General features: G+C 28.1%; 1 protein-coding gene across 2 annotated transcripts in view; it reads left to right on the forward strand.

Moving 5' to 3' along the window:
- The window catches only part of LOC107453216 (uncharacterized), a 134,430-nt gene that overhangs the window by 97,605 nt on the left and 11,211 nt on the right, over positions 1-25,614 (forward strand). The window contains exons 7-19 of one of the 2 annotated variants that reach the window (XM_016069948.3): positions 2,137-2,282; positions 7,164-7,403; positions 9,065-9,427; positions 10,102-10,203; positions 10,869-10,975; positions 14,777-14,974; positions 16,590-16,649; positions 17,914-18,013; positions 18,482-18,640; positions 19,136-19,217; positions 20,290-20,449; positions 23,051-23,103; positions 24,489-24,603. In XM_016069948.3, the coding sequence (XP_015925434.1) occupies positions 2,137-2,282; positions 7,164-7,403; positions 9,065-9,427; positions 10,102-10,203; positions 10,869-10,975; positions 14,777-14,974; positions 16,590-16,649; positions 17,914-18,013; positions 18,482-18,640; positions 19,136-19,217; positions 20,290-20,449; positions 23,051-23,103; positions 24,489-24,603 (1,885 nt within the window). The remainder of the gene's footprint in view (positions 1-2,136; positions 2,283-7,163; positions 7,404-9,064; positions 9,428-10,101; positions 10,204-10,868; positions 10,976-14,776; positions 14,975-16,589; positions 16,650-17,913; positions 18,014-18,481; positions 18,641-19,135; positions 19,218-20,289; positions 20,450-23,050; positions 23,104-24,488; positions 24,604-25,614) is intronic. The other variant, XM_016069949.3, reaches the window with a different exon arrangement.

A 25,614-nucleotide genomic window follows, 5' to 3' on the forward strand; every position in this document is an offset into this window, starting at 1 on the left:
ATATATATTGTTTGAATGAATGAAAAATAACAGCGTTTGAACTTTGATTCAAATATTGTAACGAAGCGAAAAACTTGTCGAAAATTATTAGAATTCATGCGAAAGCAACTAAAATTTGTCATTCTGCTTTCCATTTTTGGTAGACTTTGCTTTTAAGATTTTCTAAGCGAATAATGTCTGAATAGAGATTACATAATTAGGATATCCAAATATTAGGATATCCATTATTAAGACCTAGAGAGAAATATATAGTGCTTGTAAGATTCATTACTATAATAAGATCTTTCTAATATTTGACATAATTATAATAATGGAAGGCAATTAATTAATAGCAAAATATAGTATTACCAATAAATTACTTTTCCTAACACTTCAATACACTTGCTACTTTATGATGCTTGCATTTTTTCTTATAAGAAGTAAACTCATGTACACAAGATTTTACAGTATAGTATAAATTCCTTCTGTTATTATTTTAGTTTTACTAAAAGCTGTATCAAAACGCTGTCGGGAAAAGTGGAGTTGGATCAGAAAAGGGAAGACGGGATTAAAGAGAGGCGTTGTTTCCGACATTTTGATGGATAGCGGAAATTCCTGATACTTATTATTGATTGCCTGCTCTTACTAAATTTTTCCTTAAAATATTTTTCGGCATCTTCAGAGTTTTTTTCCCTGAATCATATCAGGATTTTGAATTAAATTCAGTAAACCATATGAGCATAAGAAAATATATCGAGCTATTGGCGCGTAAGTCATTTAATGATAGAACTGACATAAGTGTAAAAAATATTTATGCCCTTGTGTATTTCTTAGGGCCATCCAAAAGGAGAGTTAAACTTTTCCATTGTAATTTTTAAAAATTGCTATTCATTTAGCGTAGATGTTTTTAATCAATTGAGATTACTACTTAATCAGAAGAATTCTTTCAACGTCGGAAAATTTGAACTAAAATATGGTGTTAATTAGCTGTTACAATTCATGATCTTAAATTGTAAATCTATGTTCAAGTTGGTATATATTCAAGAATGTCTGAAGTTTATGTTCAAATCGGTTTAATATAGTTTATGTTCTAGTTGGTAATCAGTTTAGCAAACTTACTCAAATGTCACACACAGTTTCACAAAAAATCAAAAGATGTAAAGCTTCAACGTGCTCTGACAAAAGTACACTTTGCTAATTGTCTTTTATTGTAATAAAATAAACTTCGCAACTACAAAATGTTTTTTTATTGAATACTTCAATCGTGTTTTGAAACTTCTTAAGGTTTCACAGTACGCAACAAATGACCAAAATATCGAAAACATTTTATAGGTTATAATAAAACTTCTAACTATTTCAGATGCACTGAAAATCGAAATCATCTCTCTATCAACGTTTTTAAAAAAGTTATGAATGATTTTAGATTGTCCTAATACAGAAATTTGCACATCAGACAGACTTTAAAATGTTTATTCTCATAGATGATAATTTTGTGTTTTAATCTTAACTAAATCCCTAAGGAATTTTTTTTAATTTAAGATAAAGCTTTGAAATAAATTTTTTTACCCCAAGTATAATGCACTTATTTAAACTATGCATGGAATTATCATTTTATGAGGTACCATAATTTGTACAGCATGTTATATATACCTAATAAGAATTTTTTACTTTTTTTTCTACTTTTTTACAAAATAATCTATAAAAAATATTTTAATTGATATGTCAGTAAATTAATGCACAAAATTGTTAAGATGAATATTGTAAGTACTAAAAAAGATTTTTTTGAAATTATATTAAAATAAAAAAGCCTTAAAAATTTAAAATTTTGATTTTTTTTTCAAATTTTTTTTTAAATTTTAAAAAATTAAGCAAACTTAATTATTTTTTGAGGATAAATTATTGATTATAAGTTAAATGAGCATGTAAAGCATACACAAAATGAATGATTACACCTTTATTTAAAAAAAAATTGTTGCAAAGGTACTGTGTTATAAAAAGATTATAAAAGTTATAAAAAGATTGTGTTTTAGTTAATGTAGTGTATTTTAGGCATTTAAAACTTTTAATTCGATCTATTCGCAATTTTTTTTTTCTAAATAGATTTAATGTTCATATTTCATATTATTCGATGATAGTTTTAATTTTTCTCTTTTATAGACCAGGGGCTGTTGTCCAGTTTCATTTCTTTGGAGAGAAAGAGGATAGCCATCAAGCAAAGAGTATAATGGAAGAAGCTTTAAAATTTAAATCCATAGGAAAGTATGCCGTAGATAGAAACTACATAAGCTTCGAATGGGAGCCAGGTAAGAGTGCTTTTTTTTAAAAAAAATGTAGAGACTTAGAGCAAAAATGGATTTTATAAAATTTTATTGTCAGTTGTCAAATACATATTACAAAATAAAATAGCATTTTGTCACGGCTTTTCTCTGCCATACCCAATTGTCCTTAAATATCACTGAGGAGCTTTTTTTTCTGTTACATGAGATTTTTAAATAGATCTTAGATGCTGATTTCAAATCCGTCGGGTTCTCTCTCTGTCTTTAAAATTGATATTTTCAGTGTGATTTTTTTTCGTCGAAATATACAAGTTTGAAAACTCGATATCTAACAGGGGGTTGTGTAAATCTTAAGACGAACTTCTAGGGGAGTTAGGGCGCATCATCAAGATTAAAATTTTCTAGGAACCTACAAAGTGTCTTCAAGGTGGCTTTCCTATACCAAACTGTTTTTTCTTGTGCTTCTTAACAGTTCATAAAAGATAAGCGCCCCTAGCCACATACGATTACATTTCTTGAATACAGGGATTTATTGGTTCCTATGAAATTTTTATCCTGATTATATGCTCCTCCGGAAGTTTGTCATAAGAGTTACTGAATCCTCAGTTAAATATAACGTTTTTAAACTTACGACAAAAATAGGCCGAAATTGCGATTAAAAAATCTGTAGATGCAAGGCGAGTTTAAGATTTAAAACCCTCACACACAAAATAGATCAAGTAATTGCAACAATGCAACAAATACGTGCATATTTTTTTGAGCTCTAAGGAACGGATAAAATTTATAATTTACAGAAACAAAAATATTTAATAAGGAATAGATTTATAGCTATATAAATCCTTAAAAATGAAATGATTTCGATAGTTTGTTTAAAAAATTAATAGGACTTTAAATATTACGTTATATGCACATTTTCAATTTTCTCTGAAAACAACTTTTCATAATTACAGATTGTTGTTCTTTTTCAACCACAAAATGTATATTCCCTTTAAAAGTAATTACATTTTATTGATTGCCGACATTTCAGGATAACGTTAACCATACACTTTAAAGGCAGCCAAGAGAAATAAAAGTACTAGAGATAATCTTTTAAAGATCAATAACGCCGCAAGATTCTTTCTAGATCATCAATCTCCGATTGAAATTTCCTTCCTAATGTTCTATTTTCTCTTAAAGAAAATGAAGAACTCTACTCTTGTGTGAACTCGTTAAGTACTTTTTTTTACTGAAGGAATTCCTTTACAATCAAGACATTGTTATTGTAATTTAATTGTGCGGTTTGAACAAAGTGAAAACAGTATAATGTGAAAGATATTTGCTTTCATTTGTATGGTTAGATTTGATAGTTTGATAAAAAAAATTATAGGCAAACTTTGAAATATGAACTGTAGATCTTTTCCAAACAAATTGCAGAATGTGCTTCTGAAAGTCATTTGTATGAATTGGTTTTTGTTGTGATCTAGCCGAGGTCGTAATTTTATTAAAACTACAGTTAAGATAGAAATAAACTATTTGCTTCTTTTATTGATTAAAAAGACAAAAAGAAATTTCTCTGATGAATTCTGCTAGTAATAATGTTGTTCGTAATTTTTGCTTTCAGACTTATGCTCTTCGTAACATATATTTTTATTTTTTTTCAATAAAAAAATTATTAATTTTGAGTAACTTAAAGTCAGATAAAATAATATATGTAAGATATAACTGCTACAGTTTGCTTTTACATTGCTTATAAATTAGAATCGATAAAAATAAAAAGAATAGTTTTTGTGTGCATGTTTCACTTGCATATATATATATATATATATATNGATCTTTTTCAGTACATTGAAATCTGCAGATAATGCAACACTTGTCTATAAATTTGTTTTACATAACGCTAGCTTAAATTATAATAATTGTTTTCGTGTGAAATTTATTATTATTTCTTAGCTGGAACATTTTAAATATCAAAAAAATTTTCTCGTTCGTAAATTCTTTAATGATTCAAGCCATAGTTTTTAAACTACAGAAAGTTAAAATCACATACTATACGAACGCATACAATGACGATTCACATACAATATCACATACAATGATGATTCAGTATTTAACGATATACTGGAATTAACAGAAGAAGTATTTACTTTTTTAAGTTGTTTTAAATGCATTAAAGTGTACTCTAGTCTAGTGTATTATACCAAGTAAAGAAATTTTTATTTTTCTACTTAAGAATATGAAAACATTACAAACTTCTTACTTAAGCATGTACAGGCAATAACTTGCTACTTAAGAATATAAAAACATTATGAAAGTAGGGAATAACATTCAAAATAACAAAAAAGTGATTTAAAAAGGAAAAGAACTATCGGGATTGATTTCGAAGAAAAAACTTAATAACACTAATTTGGTTAAACAAAATGTTGAGCATTTTTTAAATGTTGTGGACTATAAAAAGGATATAACCATCAATACAGTTAGATATAGAAAAATACTCTTTATAAAGCTATGGAGAGAAAAGAAATCCCGGTAAAATTACCATATTTTTATGGTCATGACAGTTTTAGTTAATGAAAACATAATTCTGTTAAACAAAAGTAAAATAGACTGTATTCTTTGTTAATTTCGCAGGGTAACGGTTAACTGGAAAAACTTTTTTTTTTTAAATTCTAATTACCACACGAGTAATAAAAAGACAAAAATCGAAGGTAAATTTGACCAAATAAATTATTTTTATGCCATGCTCTAAGGTATCATGATATAATTAACATATTTTATCATAGTTACTATCAAACAGCATGATAATAAATCCATTTTGTATTCTTAAGTTTACCAAACGTCTTTACAAATGTTCTTCGGTAAATGTACTAACAAAATATTTGCATTTCGCGAACAACTGGATTCCGCATTTTTCTGTTTCCCACTTTTTTATTTAATTCCAAATAACACTGTTATTTTGATAATTTATTCGGTAAAAATGCATACAATTTCCCAATTACGCTTAAAGTAAAGTTTTCTCTCAAAATGAGGTTTACAAAAATTTTATATTGCCATGTATCCTTTTTTTAAAAAAAGAAATCTAAAAGGAATCTTTCTATTGAAAAATAAATTCTTTTTATCAAAACATTTTAAACCTCCTTTCCTGTTTTAAATTAATTCATTTAATTTAAATTGCAGACATATATCCATAATTTTTTTTCCTTCTTTCTATTCTGAATCCTTAGAATTCCTTTTGATTCTGGATGCAATTGAATTTCATAAATTATCTAATTTCTAAGAAAGCGTGTATTAAATCCATTTTTCTTTCTCATCAAATATTATCTGGAATCAATCCACCCGAGATGTTTTTTTAAGACATTACATTTGTTGCGCTTTCCGAAATTGACTTTAAGTGAATGACAGGATTTTGCGAGCATTTTCCTGTTCATAGAATTTCTCGTTAAGTACCATTCCCATTGTATACAAGTTGCAAATTGTTGATCATTTACAATAGAAATTGTTTTCTTTATAACTGATCAGGTAAAAAGAAACTTAAAACTACATTTAAATCATATGTTAGGTTGCACAGTTTTCAGTCAAAATCAAGACTAAACAAGAATCCATGTAAAATATCAAAATTATTTGTGTTTAAAATATATGCAACATCCTTTATATAGTAAATTCTTTCAATCTAAAGAGAAGACATATTTCCATAATTAGATATTTTTTCCTATCTTGAAACCTCAGAATTCATTATCCCTTAAAAACCAATTACTTTTTTTCGATTGCCTAAATTCCGAGAAAACATTAACCATGCACTCTAAAGAAGCCAAGGAAAAACAAAAGTGCTATAGATGATCATTTAAAAGATCAATAATGCCACAAGTTTTTCCCAGCATCATCAATCCTCGATTGAAATTCTCTTCTAAATGCTCCATTATTTCTAAAAAGGAAATTAAGTATAGACCTTTTTCGGGTGTATACGTTAAACAAATTTCTCACTTAAAGAGCTTCATTCCTTCCAGCCGTTATTATCTTAATTTAGTATCCCATTTTGTACAAGGTTAGTGTAATATGTTTCCAATGTCTTTCACCAAAATGCATTTTCGAGATTCATAAGCAATTGCCCTTTTTTACTGTTTTAATTATACAAGTTTATTTTTAGTTTAGCTTGTTTCTTAAGATCCTGAAAGATTAATATTAATTTTAAAAAAAATCATATACAATTAATCAAATTATTTCAAAAAATAAACTATTGATGATAAAATTGCGAAGAGTTGTTCATTTTTATTTGATTTCTTACTATTCCTGCTGTCATCACGATGTTAATATTTTATTCCTATTTCTATCAATAATACAATAATATAGGCAAAATTAAGAATTGGAAAAAGCATACATTTTTAAAAAAAAGAGGAATATATATATATTTTATAAAGCTATGGAGAGAAAAGAAATCCCGGTAAAATTACCATATTTTTATGGTCATGACAGTTTTAGTTAATGAAAACATAATTCTGTTAAACAAAAGTAAAATAGACTGTATTCTTTGTTAATTTCGCAGGGTAACGGTTAACTGGAAAAACTTTTTTTTTTTAAATTCTAATTACCACACGAGTAATAAAAAGACAAAAATCGAAGGTAAATTTGACCAAATAAATTATTTTTATGCCATGCTCTAAGGTATCATGATATAATTAACATATTTTATCATAGTTACTATCAAACAGCATGATAATAAATCCATTTTGTATTCTTAAGTTTACCAAACGTCTTTACAAATGTTCTTCGGTAAANTTTTAAAACTTTTGATGCAGATACGGTTTTGTCTGATATATATATATATATATATATATATGGGAAATATTTTTTCTGAGTAAAATAAATAACTTTATTTAAATTTATAATATAAGAAAACATAATGATTGCAATTGATTTATAATTATACTTTAACAGCTTTAAGCATACAAAGCATTGAAGCATCCGAAAAAATGCCTGTAGTTGAAGGATCAGAGATGAATCTTGCTTGTGTTACCCAGGGATCGAGTGCTATGCAAGTTCGATGGTTCAAGGATGGGGCTGCTATCAATGTTCAAACATCCTACCGCAATATGTGGACAACCTTAGTTCCAAAAAACTCAAAAGACCAGTATACTGTTATTTTAGGTTTTGAAAAAGCTACGATCCATGATTCAGGTATGTACTAGTTTGAAATCAAAACTTTTGCATTTTAATATACCGATTTTTTGACTGAATCTGGTGTTAAAATAGTAATTTTTAAGAACATAATATTTCGGCTGTATGAAAGCATATTGAAGACAGCATGCTTAACTGTATCATTTATGGGGTATTCACAATCATAATGCTGGATAAAAAAAAATTGCAATATTTTAACAGATCCTAATTACTTGAGTATCGCTGATTTCAAATCTTCAATTGGTTTCTCTCTCGAAAATACAGTTTTTTTAATGATAATTTTAGTCTATTCTTAGTCGATTTGTATAGGTTAAAGACGGTATACATAACAAAAGAAAACGTTAATGTTGCAATAGGTTATAAAAGGAGTAAAGGTTTATCATCAGGACTAAAATTTAATAGAAACCTTTGACCGCAAATGTCATACGCCGTTTAAGGCGCCTCCCTATTATCAACTATTTCTTTTTGTACTTCAAAACAGGTCATAACAGGAAAACATCCCCACCCGCGTACAATTACATTTTCGGGCATAGGTTCCAATCCAATCATTATCCCCTAGAAGTTTGTAGAAACATTTACGCAACTCACTTTTACATATAATGTTTTTAAACTTGAACATTTCAACAAAAAAATAAACTTAAAATGTCATTTTTAAAACCTTGTAGCTTTTTGAGGAAAATTTATTTCAGATTCAAAATTCCCACACCCGAATTAGGCATGATCAAGAATTTGTATAAATGTAAAAAAATATATAAATAAATAGAAATTGTGCGTCCCATTGTAATCTGAAAGTAAAACAGAAGTAAAACAAAATTGCAAACATTTAATACACGTGAAACAACAAAATAGAAGAAAAAACTTGTTTGGTTCAAGATTTTATTGATTTTAATGTCATACAAAATTTTTTGTCACAAACTATTCATTTCATTAGGAGGAAATACTGAATTTACTGTTCTCAAATTGATTTAGCATCAATAAATATTTTAGACATCAAATTGATTTGTAGAGTGTTATACCATTGATTATAGTGGGTGCGATATTAAAATAAATAGATAAATTAGATAAATAGTGGAATAGTTGCAATTAATACACTGATAATTCTTCGGACATAACATCGGACACTCTAAGAAATATGTTTGTGTTATTGTATATCATCGGACACTCTAAGAAATATGCATATTTAATTTATTGCTTAATTGAAATGCATTTTTAAATTATTTATAACACCTAAGATGATTTATACACGAAAAAGGAGAAAAAAAGTCATAAATGACTAAATTTATTTAAGAATTGATATATCCTGGTATTTTTTAAATTCCTTTGATATTTTTATTGATTACTATCGAAATAACAATATGTAAAGGTAAATTGCGATTACTTGTTCGAATAAAAATTTTATGAGAATGCAATTTCTGTAAAAAATATTAAATTTGTATTTGAACTGTTTTCTTTCCTTTATTTGAAAGATATATCGAATAACCATTATTCAATTTAAATTACGTTTTAAGACGAAATATAGTTTAGTTATAAAATTTAAACACATTAATTTAAAGTAAGTACGGCGATAAAATTCTGGAAGTTTCATTTTTTATCATCATGTTTATTTTGTATCATGTTTATTTTACATCATGCCTTCAATCATGTTTGTTTTACATTTTCAGGTGAATTTACGTGTCAGGTAACTGACTGGGGAACAATACAGAATAAAAGTATAATGGTTTCAGTAGTATCAGTTCCTGAACCACAAGTGGTACCTTTGACATCGACTGTTGCTCAAGGTGAACGAATTGTTATTACATGCTTGTCTGAAGAAGATGTGTTTGGAAACTTTGGGTACAACTGGCTCAAAAATGGCCGCATCTTAAATCCATCTGTTGAACCAGAAATGGTGGAAGATTTGTACCCGGCAGGGAGCCGTATTATTATACATCCAGCCCGAGCATCTGCTACGTACACATGCATTGTAACAAGTACTGCTGGAGCGGTTAGAAAAGATAGCACTGTAACTGTGCTTATGTCTAGAGGTAAAATAAAGTTATTCATCTATGTTGAAATAAATGAAATACATATAAGTACAACTTAATTTTCTGTTAAGAACATTTCACGAAAAGTTTGTGCATCAAAAATATATTTGAATATTTCACGCAGTTCAGACATGTAAATTTTGTTATTTTTCAGAATAATTTTTCGATAGCAAATCAGAATTTAATTGTATCTTATTGATAATTCGATATACAATGCATGTACAATACAATATATGTTCTTGTTTTTAAATTTAGAATACGAATTGGTGCTATTTTAAAAGGAATTTAGTCATTTAATATGCTGTTTAATAAAATAATATCAAGTTTGAAACTTAATATAAAATTATTAATTCAATTTGAAATTTGGATATTACCTACCACATTTAAATGAAATTAAATCAAAAGTAAATGCGGTATAGAAAGTGTAACAGATGCTATTTTTTAAAATTAGCTTTTTTACGCTATGCTTTCTCTATGTGGATTATTTTCGACTTATTTAACTAACCTTTTTCTTCTGCAAAACTTCTGCGAAGTTAATTATAAGCATATATTTTTATTAATAAGTTTGACAGATTTAATTATTTTACATAAGTATTATTTTATTGCGAAAAAGTTTTTATGCAGTTTGATGATATATTTATGTTTATCTGCATCTATACTTTTAAATTTTATAGAGCACACCCCCACATGTTCTCCCGAAAAATATCTAGAAGTCAAATGGACAGTAACGGCACCCAACACAGAAGATATTCAGTTTTGTCCAAAAGGATACACAGGTACAGTTTTTCCAATGTATTATTTTAAAGTACAGTATTTTTTTCTGTCAAACAAATGTATTTCATATATTTTTTTATAAATTATCTTTATGAATATACCCTTTATAATAATGCTATAAATCCCCTTCTCACTGTGTTTAAAAAATTTAAACGAAAGCTAATATGAGCAGGTCCAAAAGTATTGTAAGTAAGATCTCCAAATAAGGCTATTAATTATAAATTTGTACTACGTAAATCACTAAAAAAGTAACAAGTTTACCAAGTTAATGGAAATAGTAAGTTTATCTTTACTTATTAAACAGGAATACGTAACACACATGTGCATATTTCTTAAGAGGAGTAAATAACAATTCATTATTGATTTGAACACAAATCATACAAAAAACATAACAGAAGACAATCATACAAATAGCATAATAAAACGGAAATAATCCTTTAAATTCTATTTAGAATTATGCTATGTAAAATTAAATATATATTCATCAACAGTGTCCTCATTCTCTTTTAAATTTGGAAGATGGGATCTTCAGCAAGTTATTTACCAAATTTTTAGTTATTTTCCAAATATCTTAAATGAAATAAAAGCACTTTCAAAGAATTATTTTAAAAAAAAAGGTTTGTGTGCAGCTCTTATATTTTAAAACAAATACCATACAACATTTTAGGTGAAGTCCGAAGACTTTGCAATCTCAAAAAAGAAAATGAAGCTGCTTGGAGTGAACCGGACTATTCGAGATGCTTATCTCAAGAATTCCAAGTCATAAAATATAAGGTAACATTTTATCTATTGAAAAAGATTAATAAAAAAAATTATATTTTTTCCTACATCTTTACCAATTGACATTATAATTGAGCGTGAGTTATTAGACATATGCAACACTTAATAAAGAATTATTTATATTTTATTTAGAAAACCATTACATTGATTAAACCTAAATTTCGATTCCTAAGGTGCAAGCTATAGTTAAATTTGAAAAGAGTTTCGTTTTTAAAAGAACTTTAAGAGAATTTTTAAGAGAATAGATCATTCGCTTCCTATTAGAGAATCCGGGTTTTGATTACTCTATTAAAACGAGGTTATTGTTCAACCATAAAAATACTTGATTTTCGAAACATCAGTTCTTTTGTTTCCCATTGAGGAAGACACGTTTCCGATTCTGAGAAGTTTACATGATCCTCCAACTTGCCTTGAAGACTGTTATAATGCAAATCACTCTCAATTATTCATTTTTCATTGATCATAATTCTTTTTTTTCGAGAAAATAAGCAGACGTTTTTTGGGGAATTTTCTTCCTGTGCATTGCTAAGTTAGGCTAATTTCACTTAAAATACCCTCACTGAAGCGGATTATGGTTCATAACTAAAATCTTGTCTCCTGGTTTGATTTAAATTTGCATCTCTACAGCGATAAATACAATTTACACATTTAATAAACTTGATTTAGCAGTGTAACTCCAGTAATTAAAATAATGGGTCTCTTTTCAAGAGTTAGTTTGTATAAAAAGAGAGTTAATGAATCAGTTGAGTTTATTCCAACGGTTTAGAAGAAGAAGACAAAGCAAGTAAACACCAAGGACAGACAAATTGACGAAAATTAATTTAAAAAAATAAGAAAGGAGCTTGAATTAAGTCACCTTATTTAGCGTATTGTAGGAAAAAAATATATACAAGTCTAACTTATTTGTAGAGCTTTCTATCATAGTGAACCAAATCATTGGAATGGTATATCAGTTTGATATACTTTCCAAAACAAATGCTCTTATATTTTGCTTTCCTCAATTTTTCCCACCAAGAGAAAAGTAAGCTCTTCCTTAAACTCTCCCCACTAACTTACCTTCGTTATACACTGGAGAGCCAAAAAAATAGTACAGGCATGAGTATGCGATCGGCAACGCGTATATAAGACAACGAGTGTCTAGGACAGTTCTTAGATCGGTTACTGCTGCTACAATGCACGGTTATACAGATTTAAGTGAGTTTGAACGTGGTGTTATAGTCGGCGCACGGGAGATAGGACATGAGATAGGACATAGCATCTCCGAGATAACAATGAAATATGGATTTTCACGCACGACCATTTCACGAGTATACCGTGAGTATCGGAAATCCGGTAAAAAATCAAATCTACGACATCGCATACATATTTGGGATGCCTTGCAACGTGATGTTCAGAAGATATCCCCACCCCCTCTTACTCCCACTGGTTTATGGACAACCCTGCAGGATTCATGGTGTCAATTATCTCCGGCGCCCGCGAACACTTCTGCGTGCTCGCGGGGGCCCTACGCTATATTAGGCAGGTATACCAGTTATTTTGGCTCTTAAGTGTACAATTCTATCATATACATGAATTCAGAATCATTTAATCTGAATAATTTTCTTCAATCTTTGTATTTATACATGACTGTTTTTTTACTAATTTTTAAAATACTTGTGGTTTTTTTATATCGACCATAAACACGCTTCAATAACTTTAGTCCTATTACATTTTCCTTCCTGTTTTATTTTTAAATTGAACCAAATATAATAAATAAATTATATTCAGTCTACAGTTTAGTTTTTTTAATCTTGAATGAAAATATTTCAAAACATCCGCTGAATGTCAATAAATGTTTCATTTTTCGGGGTAATGTTTGCAGAAAGAAATTTCTCTTTGCATATTTCTCCGAAATTCACTTGAAATGCAAACATTTATTTTCTGAATGGAAGCAGTTTAAAGAAGAAAATTAAACACGTCTTACTTTTATGAGTCCCCGAAGAACTATATATTATAAACCACTAGTGCTAAACCCATGCACGCCAATTCAAATTGTGTGGTTCTTTTTTCTCTATTTGAAAATCTTTCCCAACATTTATATTTTACTGATGACAGCCAACATCAGGAATGTTATCACATTCGATTTAAGGACTCCTTTGAGTAATGCGATGGAAATTTGTTGAAGAGAATATGTTTTCTTTTATTTTATTATTTTATTTTATTACAGAGTTTATTAAAGTAGGAACATAAATATCCAAAGCTTTTTTAATACTTAACAATACTAACTGGTTTTATAAAAAAAAATCAGGAAAATTAAAAGTACACTTATGGAGATTTTTATGGTCAGTTTATTTTATCTTACGTTAACACACAATTCGAAAAGTTTTTTTAAAGACTGTCTTAACTGATATTTATTAAATTAATCTACTTATATTTTATTTACTGTCTATATTTTCATATCAAAATCGAAAACACAACCTTTGTAATTTTAGAAAGAAATAATCTTGGATAGAATAATGATTATGCATTTGTGTTGTGGCGTAACTACCACTACGAATATTAAACACAAATTCGCTGGTATATAAGACATGGTAACTTGATTCAATCACGAGGTACCTTTTGATAGATGAAGGTTGGCATGGTCGATAACTCCGCCCCCACATTGGTGACCTTCGGACGTGGTTTGAACACGCAGTAACGCCTACTTCGCTGGATGATCCACATTGAAAAGTTGACTTGCTTCTTGTGAGTGCGACATAATTAAGCTCCTCACGCCGTTGCTACTCAGTCTCGTCTCGATCATACACAACGTCAGCCTGCATACACTCGACTGCTAAAGACAACAGAGGAGCGAACACAACTGTGAAGTTAATACACCTCTCACATTCAGTACTCAAAAAATCTGGTGACATTAATTGCAGCTCTCCCGGTCTTTCACAAGTACAGCAACTAGTGAGATCCGTTCATCGAATTCTATCCCTGATAAAATTCTGCTGTGGGAGTATTGTTGCGTAACTACCACTACGAATATTAAACATCAATTCACTGGTATATAAGACATGCTAACTTGATTCAATCAAGAAGTACTATTTGATAGATGAAGGTTCGCATGGTCGATAACTCCGCACCCACAGTGTCTTTAAAAATCAGTGAGTTTAAATGCGTGGTAGTAAAATTTGAAAAAAAAGGAAAAACAAATGCAGTGCTTTGCCTATGTTAACATATTTTTTTTATTTGCTTTAAATTTCAAATGACATATTATGTACATTTCAATAAAAATTTGTCTGGTTATATAAACTATTTTTTGGGGGGATTCCATGAAAACGCAAAATAAATTATAGTTTTCTCAATAGATTAATGATAGATAAATTTATATAATTACGTAATACGCAGTATAAAAACATTTTTAGGCATCTAAAAGTTTAATTCGTGATAACAATTACATCAGGGTATATAAAAGTTTTCAGTTTTTCTTAGCCCTGGTGTTGTGCGGTTTACTTTGTCCTTTAGATTTCCAAACGCAGCCTATGTGATAAAAACGTATAAATAGAAATAATAAATTAATATTTTTATTTAAATATTTTTTTATTCTAGGCATTTAAAAAAGCAGAATTGCTAAATAAAGAAGTTCCATTTTTAAAGATAATATTTCAAATTAAAGCAAACAATATATTATAATGATTCTTTAACATCTTCGAGTATTCGAAATATATCTTTAAGAGACAGATGTGATCGATTTCGCATGCTCTGTTCAAAGAAGATGCATATGCAAGGTACTTCACATTTTTATCTTTCTTATTTACGTTTCCCTCACAGTTCGAGAGTTTGAGAATGGGATACCTTATCACAGAGGTTGGTACTTTATTACAAGAGCTGAAGGCTTATTTGTGGAATATGAGGGACCGTTTCCATATTGCTGAAGGAGAACCAGTGGTTGATTTGCTTGAAGATCTGCATGATTATCAAAGGAAGCATGGAAAAAATGATGAAATTCAATTCAAGAACAATTCTCAAGTAAGATACGTGTAAAACATTTTAATAAAGATAAATGCTAGTTGAATAAGTACTAAATAGATAAAATGAGTCTTATTTTTTTAAATAACCGTTTCATTGTTGATAAATTAGAAATAAAGAACAATTTGGAAGGTCTCTCACCAAATGAAAGGATAGACTATGAGTCTAAAAAGTCATGTAAAAAAATATACTATTTTCTATTGTTTTATTTTTTCTGCTATGGAAAAATACTCTTTTATGAAAACAAGTTTCGTAAAAATTGAAGGAAAAGAAAGAATTATCTAGTGTTCGCCAAAAATTACAAAAAAGCTATCGAATGTTCGACAAATAAAAGATAATTATTTAGTCGAATAATAAATAGGATATTAGAATAAATGCAAACAATAGATTTTTAGCGTTATTAATTATATGAATTGAAAGAAGTATTAAAGTTTACTTAGTTTTAAACCATATGTTATATAGATATTAGACTTATGAACGATGGCGCTGATACAAAATAATCCCAGTGTTAAAATGGAACGTTCTATTTGTTGTTGGATTATACACGAAGATTCACGGCTTCCCTCTCCATGTTGATTAAACTCAGTCTAGTTTTATTTGCACACACACACACACGCATATATATATATATATATATATATATATATATATATATTCAACAAATATATTCAATATATATACAATCTTGCTTTTTGTATGATACCAAAATTGAATTACTGTGCCGTATTTCTGGCTCCATGGAAACACCAAAATGTTCGGTAATTTTTGCTTATAATTTTGGTACAATTAATGATATTTAGTATATTGATAATATGGAATAGGATTCGGTATGCGTGGTAGAACATGGTAATTTTATCAGGATATCTAAAGCATGGCGCGAAAACTATTTATTTGGTTAAATTTAATTTTCAGTTTTATAATTTTTACAAAATGTGTGATTATCAGAAATAATACGTAAAACCATAATATCCAACGATTCTAATACCATATAAACAGAAAAATTATCAAATGCACTGTTGATTCTATTATACAGAATTATGATTTTTCTTTTTTACTAGAAATGTCATTACCATGCAGAGCAATAGCTTTACTAAACTTTTTTCCTCCGTCTACAGTGTATTTAAATTGCTGAAATTTATTTCAAAAGTAATTCGTCTATTTAGTGTAGACTTTCCAAATTAGGTGAAATTTAAGATTAACATAATCTGTTTAGACAACTAGTTGAAAAATTCAAGACAGGTCATTGTGTTTGTTATTTTAAAAGCCTAACACCACAAATATGTAAACGTATTGCTAAAAATATCGATGGGGAGAACCAAAGTGAGAATGAAAATTAAAACAAGAGCCTGGCTGAAGAAGCTGACTGCATCGAACATTTTTAGTAATGATTTGTGTTTTATGACGAATTAAGTTCAGTTTCCCTGAGTGCTATAAACTAGACAACTGGTAGTTCTACCCAGTGTGGCCCAGTTTATACTTTTCATCTTTGTAAATTATTTCAGTAAATGAGGTCAGCTCTTTATCAATCTGGCATAAGAAATTTATGTTGTAGTTAAGAATGTGATGAATACAACCTTAAATGAGTAAAAAAAAAATTTCTACCTCAATATTTCAGATTTTTTTGGACATCGTTTCCTTCCTTTTGGATTCACCACAGCTGATTCAGAAGCAGTCCGTAAGTAAGGAGCAATTTGTTTTCTTTATGTAATAATTTAAATTTATTAAAAACTCAGTAGGCTAATATCATAAATATTCTTATAAGAATGCTGTATTGAATTTACAAAATGATGCGAGATCTAGGTTTCATAACTAATCTTCTGAAAAATACAATTTATACTTTCATGCTTACCCTTGCAGTAAAAAATCCGTAATTTTTTTTAATGTTGTGCATATTTCTTTTCAATTTTGTATTTGCTTAATTAACATAAAATAACTTATTCATATTTTGCATTTAATTTATTTTATGCTTTCACACAGCAAATTATCAACAACTAAAAAAAATATAAAGAGCTTTACATAATAAACATAATACTTCTAATAAATTTTTCTATGCAACGCAATTCTGACTTTTAAATAATTATTTTGATCATATTGCAGAAGAATTATCATGCTTCTTTAAATGCGCAAAATCATATTTCTGTGAAACCACTGCAAGGGTAAGCAAAAATTTTAAAGCTTTTGAGTTTTATTTGGACAAGTTGAGTTACAAATAAGCGTTTTGAAAATATAATAAGTTAATTAGAAATTTATTAAGTATGCGCTTCGAGCAAACCTGCCTTCTTTATTTGTGTAAAATTTAGTTATTTCTCAGTGCATTATTTAAGTAAAGCAAAAATACATTTGATTGTCTAAAGCTTCTAAATTAAAAATATTGAAAAACTAAATTGTATATTGGGGAAAAGATATTATTACTGGGTATATAGAGAAACTGAAATTAATGTATAATATATAATATAATTACTTGTGTAATAACAAACTTAAAATTTTAATGCAAATGCAAATGAATATACATTTGCAGCGCACTTCAAAATAAACTCAGTTGCTTTAATAAACAAATAAGATACATTATTAAAAATAGAATACAAAATAGCAACAACAGAAAATTCTATAAATTTTGAAACAATCTTATTCTTTAATTAAAGAAATTGAATTTGTTTCTATTTTTCTACTTTAAATGCTGAGAAACGTATTAGTTAAAAAAGAAAATCAACGATAGCTCTTCAAAGTGGTTTAAATGGATCGGCACTATTTGTAAAAATGAAACATGTACTTATATGTTCGTGTACATAGTTTTGATACAGTACTTCATTTAAGCCATTTAAAAACACAATATTTAGTACGTTAAATTTTAAATGAGTACATTATAGAAATGATGAGTAGATTACTGTAATTTATTATAGTAGATCTGCTATTAATTTAGGCTAAAATTTGATTTGCAGCACGTAATTAAACTTCATCAACAAATCCTCAGCCATGGTTTATTACACGGAGCAGCTGTAACAGGGGACACTTTTCATATGTTCCAACGATCTGCTCTGGGTAAGTATGAAATAAAATTCGTATTATTTACAATTACTGTATGAGCAATTGTATATAAATTCATAAAATCAAACTTTCTATTAGCTTTTTATTTTATCAGCTTTGCTAGTTTTAAAAATATTGCATGTTTTGTTTAGTAATTCATATGATCTTCCGAAAAAAAAATTTGAATATTCCTTTAATCATTGTAAGTGCCATTTGGATTTAAAATTTGATTTTTGAAAAACAAACTTTTAACTTATTTCTTAAATGTTAATATTGTATTGATTTAAAATTATTAATAATTATTGCAAAAGTAATTTATAAATGAAAAAAAGTTTAACTTGTGGATCTGAAGGAATATTTATTTATTTATTTAAGCACCGTTTGCTTTCTTTTGTTGTTGTATCACAATAGGATAATTTAATATTAAAAACTGAAAACAGCCTTACAAATTTAATTAGCAATATTTTTTTATTTATTTTTCAGTACTCGAAGTGGGTCAGGTACAAAATGAAGGTCAGCGTATACTAAGATTCCCAAGTAGAAAGTCTACCAGAGAAGTGAAAGAAGCCTCGCAACCAACGTGGCTAACTGATTCTGTAGAACTAGACTTCAATACTTGGATTGCAGAGAACTTTCAAGATCGTAAGTTCTTTTAACGGTCAACAAATAAAAAAAAATATTAATGATTGCATTTTAAGGTTCCAGCGTAAGTTTATTGTTTGAATTGTATGTTGATTTTTCTTAGTTTAAAAACATATAAATCGAAAAAAGATTAAGCACTTACAATCGATATTTTAACAATGTTAATACTAACATCATATAACTTTTAAACAGAGTTATAATTTAAAAATTCAGAGCCAATATTTCCAAAACTAAAGTAACTAATTCTGCTTTTATTACGTTCAAAGTTAAAAAAAAACATTTTAAGAATTCATAATTGGGGTAACTTGATAAATAGGGTTTAATAACTAAGTATGAAAAAAATCGGATAAATTGCAATGCTTTGGGTGAATACCAATATTATATTGATACAATTTTATAATCTTTGTAGACTTTTAAATATACTCTTTTTTTGTCAACACAAGTCTTAAATATTTATTTGCTGATTAAGTATGCGTTTCTTGTTATTTTTTCCAGTAAATGATTCTATCAGCATGGCAGTTGTATTTTACAAAAATTTCTCAGCTTTTTTACCTCAAAGATTTTTGGCACAATATGGGTAAGTAAGAATATTAACTTTATTTTAATGACATTATTGTTTATACTAATTATGATATAGCACGTTAAAAAATATTTTGTTCCAGCATTTATACATATAAGAAGAAATAAAATATTGTTAATTAGAAGAAATTTTAAACAAATATTATAACTATATATGAATATAATACTACTGAAATTTCGATAACAAAAACTTCATTAATTTCATTAAAAAAAAACGTGAAAAAGTCGACATGATTGAAATTCGGAAATATTCTAAAAGTTATTTCTTCTACATTCGTGTTTTACTGGTTTAGACCCTGAGTGCCGTGTCAGAGCGTTCATAACACTTGTCAACTTTTTTTTCTTCTCTTAATGAAGTTATTTTTAAAGTATATATTTCCACCCAGTTTTCTGATAGTACTATTTTCATAATATTTAGTTTTTGATGCAAAAAAAAATCAATTGCAAATTTATTTATTTTTTAAAAAAATGCTTTTTTTTACATTTATATTTTTGTATAAGAAATTTTTCTATATTGTATTTAATAATTCACAAATTGATGATTGATTGCATAATCTTCTTTTATGAATTTTTTCTTTAAATCTATCAGAACCAAATGAATAAAAGTCAAATGGATCATAATAAGTTTTAATCCACATCCATGACTATAAGCTGAAATCAGCTAACAAAATAAGCAAAATCAAAAACAAGTTAGTAATGTTAAAAAAAAGTGTAAACAACAATGAAAACGTATCATCAGCAACCTTAGATATACTAATCAGATAAGCAGTAATAAGCGAAAAATTACTTTCTAACCAGGAATAGTAAGGTTCAGATGTTGATTTCTACTTTATTTCATTCTTCCAATCCAACTTAACTCTAATTCAATTAATTGTGTTTTTACTTTAAAATTGAAGGGTTTAAATTAAAAGTGGAACCTCTGCATTCGTTAAAATGTTAAGAAGTGTTAAAATAAAGTATGATGTACGTTAGAACTAAATCACAATGCGAACTACCACGGAAAACATAGTTTGATTTAGTATATCTTGGTGTAAAATCTACTTTTATTGTTTCTTTCTTCATCGATTCAGATATGGGTATGGCTCTATTTTGCACAGAGGTCTTGACATGGAATATCAGTTGCACTCTAGAATTGTAGCCGTGGCAATGCAAACTGGTCAAAGGAGAGTTGGCTCACGAGCATCTCGTCTCAAAGTTAAAGCTCGTCTTGCACATTTGAATCACACTGTGGTTAGTTTTTCTTTATAACATTCTCGAATGTCTGAGTTTATCTTAATTTTATTAAAGTAACTGTTCTATGTAAAATTAGTTAGTTTAAATGCCTCCAATTACAAATTGTAGCTAATCAGTGATAAGAGTATATATTTAAAATCATTATGGATGAAACACTGTTTCAATTCCAAAATAAAACTATTAATTGTTTAAGTTATCAACATTTGTTATCATCGCAGTTAAATTGGCAGAATTTGTTTGGAAAAAAATGGTTAAATAACAATTTATTTAATTGTTATTTTTTACCATATTCAAAAAAGTCAATTTACCATAAATAAGATGATATTCAAACTGTTAACTGTGAGAAAAACCATTTATTAGCTTTCACCTAATGCGGTAAAGCAACCAGAATTCTATCATACTAACTAAGCCTACCTAATACAGCCACTCATAGTTGCGTACATATTATAGCCAAGAGGGCTAATCTCCTAGTTTTAAAAATGAAAGAACAGGCATTTGAGTCTAAACATTGACACCACAATATTTCTTTTTGATAAATTCCAACCTAACTCCAATCCCCAATGTCAAGCTAAATTTCTTTTTTACGGTTATGAAACTATGCCAGTTGAAATTGGTTAAAAAGCTATAGAGTTTCGTATTCGTGATTTCATAACCATACTAGTTGAAAACGATTTCAAAACCATGAAAGTAAAAAAAGTTCTTTACCGTAAACTTTAGGGTTAATTGGATGGACAAACTGCTGGTGGTTATTTTGGTATAATTTTAGAATGGAAATTATAACAATGTAATGTTTGCTAAATTTCACTTATTATCAATTACAATTTGTTACATCAGATACAGTCTTCCATTTTTATTTTGTGATTTAAATAATGTAATTTTGAAAATTTATGTACTTATAAAGGAACGAAAAGTGCCCATACAAAGGTTTCATAGGAAAAGGGTCTGATATCTCAGGAAATACGCATCGAAGAAAACGACTTATCATATAAAAAGGAAATATATTTTTAAAGTATCAATTTTATGATACCAAACTCTACCCACAATATCACACACTGCGGGTGGAACAGGGAATAAACTTTCAAGATCTGATAGAAGAAACCCTATTTTTTTCGCGTTTCTTTGAAAATTTGATTCTCCCGAGAAAAGCACTCTGGTTTCATCTTTATTCCATTCTGCCTATGACCTTTGTTACTTTACAGTTGACACACTAGTTTACAAAAATGAAATTACTGTTGGAAGTTTCATTCTAAAATTATAGCAGAATAACCGGTAGTAGTCTGTTCATTCAATTAACCGTAACGTTTACGGTAAAGAACATTCTTACCTTTGCGGTTTTTAAACCGTTTACAATTAGTATGGTTAAGAAACTATGTAAACAAAACTGTACTTTTTTTAACCATTTACAACTAGCATGGCTTGAAAACTATAAAAACTTTAATCGCTCATTAGAGTTATGCTTTTCGTTAGGTAATAGGTAATGGGCTTTGGAGATAGGTTGTGGTTTATCAAGAGTATACACTGTCGTAAATGCTGACACTCGAGCTCCCGTTCTGTTGGTCTTGAGATTGGCAGATTAGCCTTCTCGGTACCTAGAGGCGAGTAACTAAGTGGCTTGATAGCAGTTAATTAGTAACTAAGCGAGAAAGCAGTTAATTAGCGGTTTTCCTCACACTTGACAGTTTGAATACCATCGTATTTATGGTTATTTGATTGTTTTGTTTGAATATATTTTATTTTAAAATCGTCGTTTAACAGCCTACTCAATATTTGGTTTATGACTTCTAATGTTCAACCCCGCAGATTTGTAATTTTAAAACCAATCAACTAGACAAGGGAAGCCTTGGATCAAGTATTGAGAGAAATTTGCCTTCGTAGAAGACTTTTCGATGGAAATAACCCGCATTTACGTTACATGGAGAGGAATATCACAAAATCCTCCCGTGCTTAGCCTGACGGGAAGGTCACTCTAACCCATGATCCATCTACCACTGATGGTATTTAACGTCAGCACTGTGGTAGGTGCGAGTCAGATGCGGAATTCGTATCGGCCAGCCAACGCAGGAATTCGTTTCCGGTTCATCTCATTGAAAGGCGAAAGCTTGATCCTCTGAGCCACCATGACTCTTTGCTTGAATATAGTAAAATAACAATTAAACTTATTGTTGTTTAACCATTTTTTCCGCGAAATTTCGAAAAATGTTGAGATACACCGCGAAATACACACCAGAACGAAAAAATATGGATTATACGTCTGATTTTAAATTTTATACCCATTGAAGCGGTACAGTTTGGTATCATTATATGGATATTATTAAAATATTACCGAACATATTACTTAAAATATTATTGCGTATTTTCAGCTCTTTGATTCTATGCGCATTTTTCAAGATATTTGAGAGTTTCCATACTTTTGAGAAACCATTCTATTTAATATAAATTGTTGCATCTTTCATACGAGGGAAAAGTTTCAAAATATATTAAAAACTATTACAATATGTTAAAATTAAATTAAAATATATCATAAGATGCTAATTATTTTTTTAAAAATGTTAATTGAATTAGATCATAATATGCTAAAAATTCATTTACTTTTTTCAGAATCGACAAATTATGTGGAATATTTCCTGTGGTGTTGCAGATTTTTCTCAGGGGTAAGGGTAACTGTATTTCAATTAATTTTTTCCCCTAAAAACTATTAAAAACGGAATTTTTTTTATTCCAGTGAAATGAATTAAAATTAATAAACATTACTTACATAATTAAGTTTTGATAATTGCTGTGGTGATACAGATGTTTATGAGATGTTTAGAAAAAATTAAAAAAAAGCTTTATTGAAATTTCGTTTAATTTCTAAAAAGAAATAAAGCAATAAAATCATTTTACTGAGTTTAGTAAAACAAATAAAAATTCAGAAGTATTATTTACGTAATTAAATTTTAATATTTTCGGTGTGATTTGGCATATTTTACTGTGTAGTAAAAAGAGCAGTATTACAATTTTCAATTTAAGAAATTTAAAAAAACATATAATTTTAATAAAATAAATTTAAACTAGTAATTTATAAACTTAATTTTTTAAATTAAAATATAATTTATAAAATTTCATGAAAATTAACTTTCCATTCGAGAATTCATAATACCATAAAGAATGGTAAAGCATAATTTTTTTTGTAACCTTTATTACAAAATTGACGGGCAGATTATTAGTTTCAAAATGCAATGAATTTGACAAAATTTTTTGTTTTTTTAATCATTCGTTTATTCGACACTTGTACCAGCATCTTAAGTTTTTTTCTTTATTTATAGTTACAAAAAATTATGCATTAATAAAACTTAAGTAAGTTAGTAAGGATAATTAGAAATTTTGTAAATACTACTTTTTCAAACTCAATACTCCGTTTTGAATAAATCTTCCGATCGATTTCCAACTGCATTAAACGAAATTAGGATTTTTTCTAGCACCTCTGTTTTATATTTTCAATGTGTATAAATTGAATATTTAAAAAAAAATAATTAATAATTTTCATCAATAAGTAAGTAACTAAATAAATAGCACCCAAAAAGAAATTATGTATGGGCAAAGGCAGTTTGATACGCTGAATTGTCGAATTGTGCTTTTTACTTCTATATTTAATGAAAACTGCGAAGCAATTAAATGCTAAATTTAAAATATTCTTAAAGCTGTAGGAAATTATGCTTTACTGATACAATTACTTTTAGGCACCACTAGGTAGAAAAACTTAGTTTGAGTCTGTTTTTCCAAATTCCGGGCAAATTTTAAATTACTCCAAAAGGATTTATCACATTTGAAATTTAGATTTCTAGATTTATTAAACTTATTAAGTTCAAACGGTATTGCAATTCTAAGGACATTTGCTTAGTCTTTTAATGTTTGCAATGAACGATGTCTTTGCCGCAAGTAAAGTAATTCATCTCAAAGAATCCATTGTGTTTAAAGATAATTAATAAGTTTTAATCTTTATTTTGAGAAATACATACTTTTTATAATGGTATACCAGAATCTTTATATTTTTCAGAAATGTTCAATTTTCAATGGAAGGTTGTCAGCCAATTCAAACTGGAAATTATTCACTTTGCCAATGCAATCATGTAGGAACATATGCAGTTCTGCTCACTACTTATGCACAGCCAGTAAGTCATTTTTAACATAAAAAATAAATAATAAATAAATTTCAAACTGAAATTCAGTGTTAAGCCTTATTAATTATAAATCAAATTATAAAGGAAAGCTCCTTAATTACTCTGTTCTGTTAACTTCATATGCATTCCTATCCTTTAAAATAAAAGTAATAAATCTCCAATCGTAATAAAATATAATGTTTGTATAGAAAAAATCCAATTATGTAAAAACGCTCCCCATTACTTTACTTCAGAAATACAATTTGATAATTACCAACACAATAAGCTGTAAAAAATAAAATTGCATGTTTAATATTAAAATAATAATAATTTTTTTCAAACAATTTGATTGCAAAAATAATTAAAAGATCTTTTTTTATTTCTGAAAATATGAGCGAAAGATTTTTAAAACAAAGCTTTCCTGATCACAAATAATGTAGTAACTGTTAAAATCTTGAAGAATGCTCTCCCAAGCACAAATTCGCCAATAAAAATGTAACTACAGTGTTACACTGAAAAACAAATAGTTAAAACTACCAGATTGTGGTAAAATTTACCGTGCTAGCTCTTTCTGACACTTTGGGAACGCAAAAAGCTCGGTACTTTTTACCAAAGCTCTTTAATAATGATTTTGGGAGAACTAAAAATACAATTTGGTTTTATGATGTGTGATAGAATTTGGTAATTTTTTCATGATTATAGTATGGAATAAAATCCATTTATTCGGTTAAATTTATTTTCCAGGAATGTGTTTTTAATTAAACGTGTGGTAAGGAGAACTTTAATTTGGAAGTCAGAATTTCCTGCAAACCGTTACTATATGAATGAAAGATTTGACAGAAGAATGGTTTAATGCAGCATATTTTGGGTTTATTTCCACAATTAAATATAAACAAAATTGTCAATACCACACACGGTAATTTTTCAAGAATTTTCTTTTCCTTGTACTTATATCACGAAAAATACAATTGTGCTCTTATTAATTGCTAACTAAACATACATACAATATTTAACCTTCAAAAT

The sequence above is a fragment of the Parasteatoda tepidariorum genome, chromosome 1 (genome assembly GCF_043381705.1).
Source record: "Parasteatoda tepidariorum isolate YZ-2023 chromosome 1, CAS_Ptep_4.0, whole genome shotgun sequence".
In the NCBI taxonomy this organism is placed as follows: Eukaryota; Metazoa; Arthropoda; class Arachnida; order Araneae; family Theridiidae; genus Parasteatoda; species Parasteatoda tepidariorum.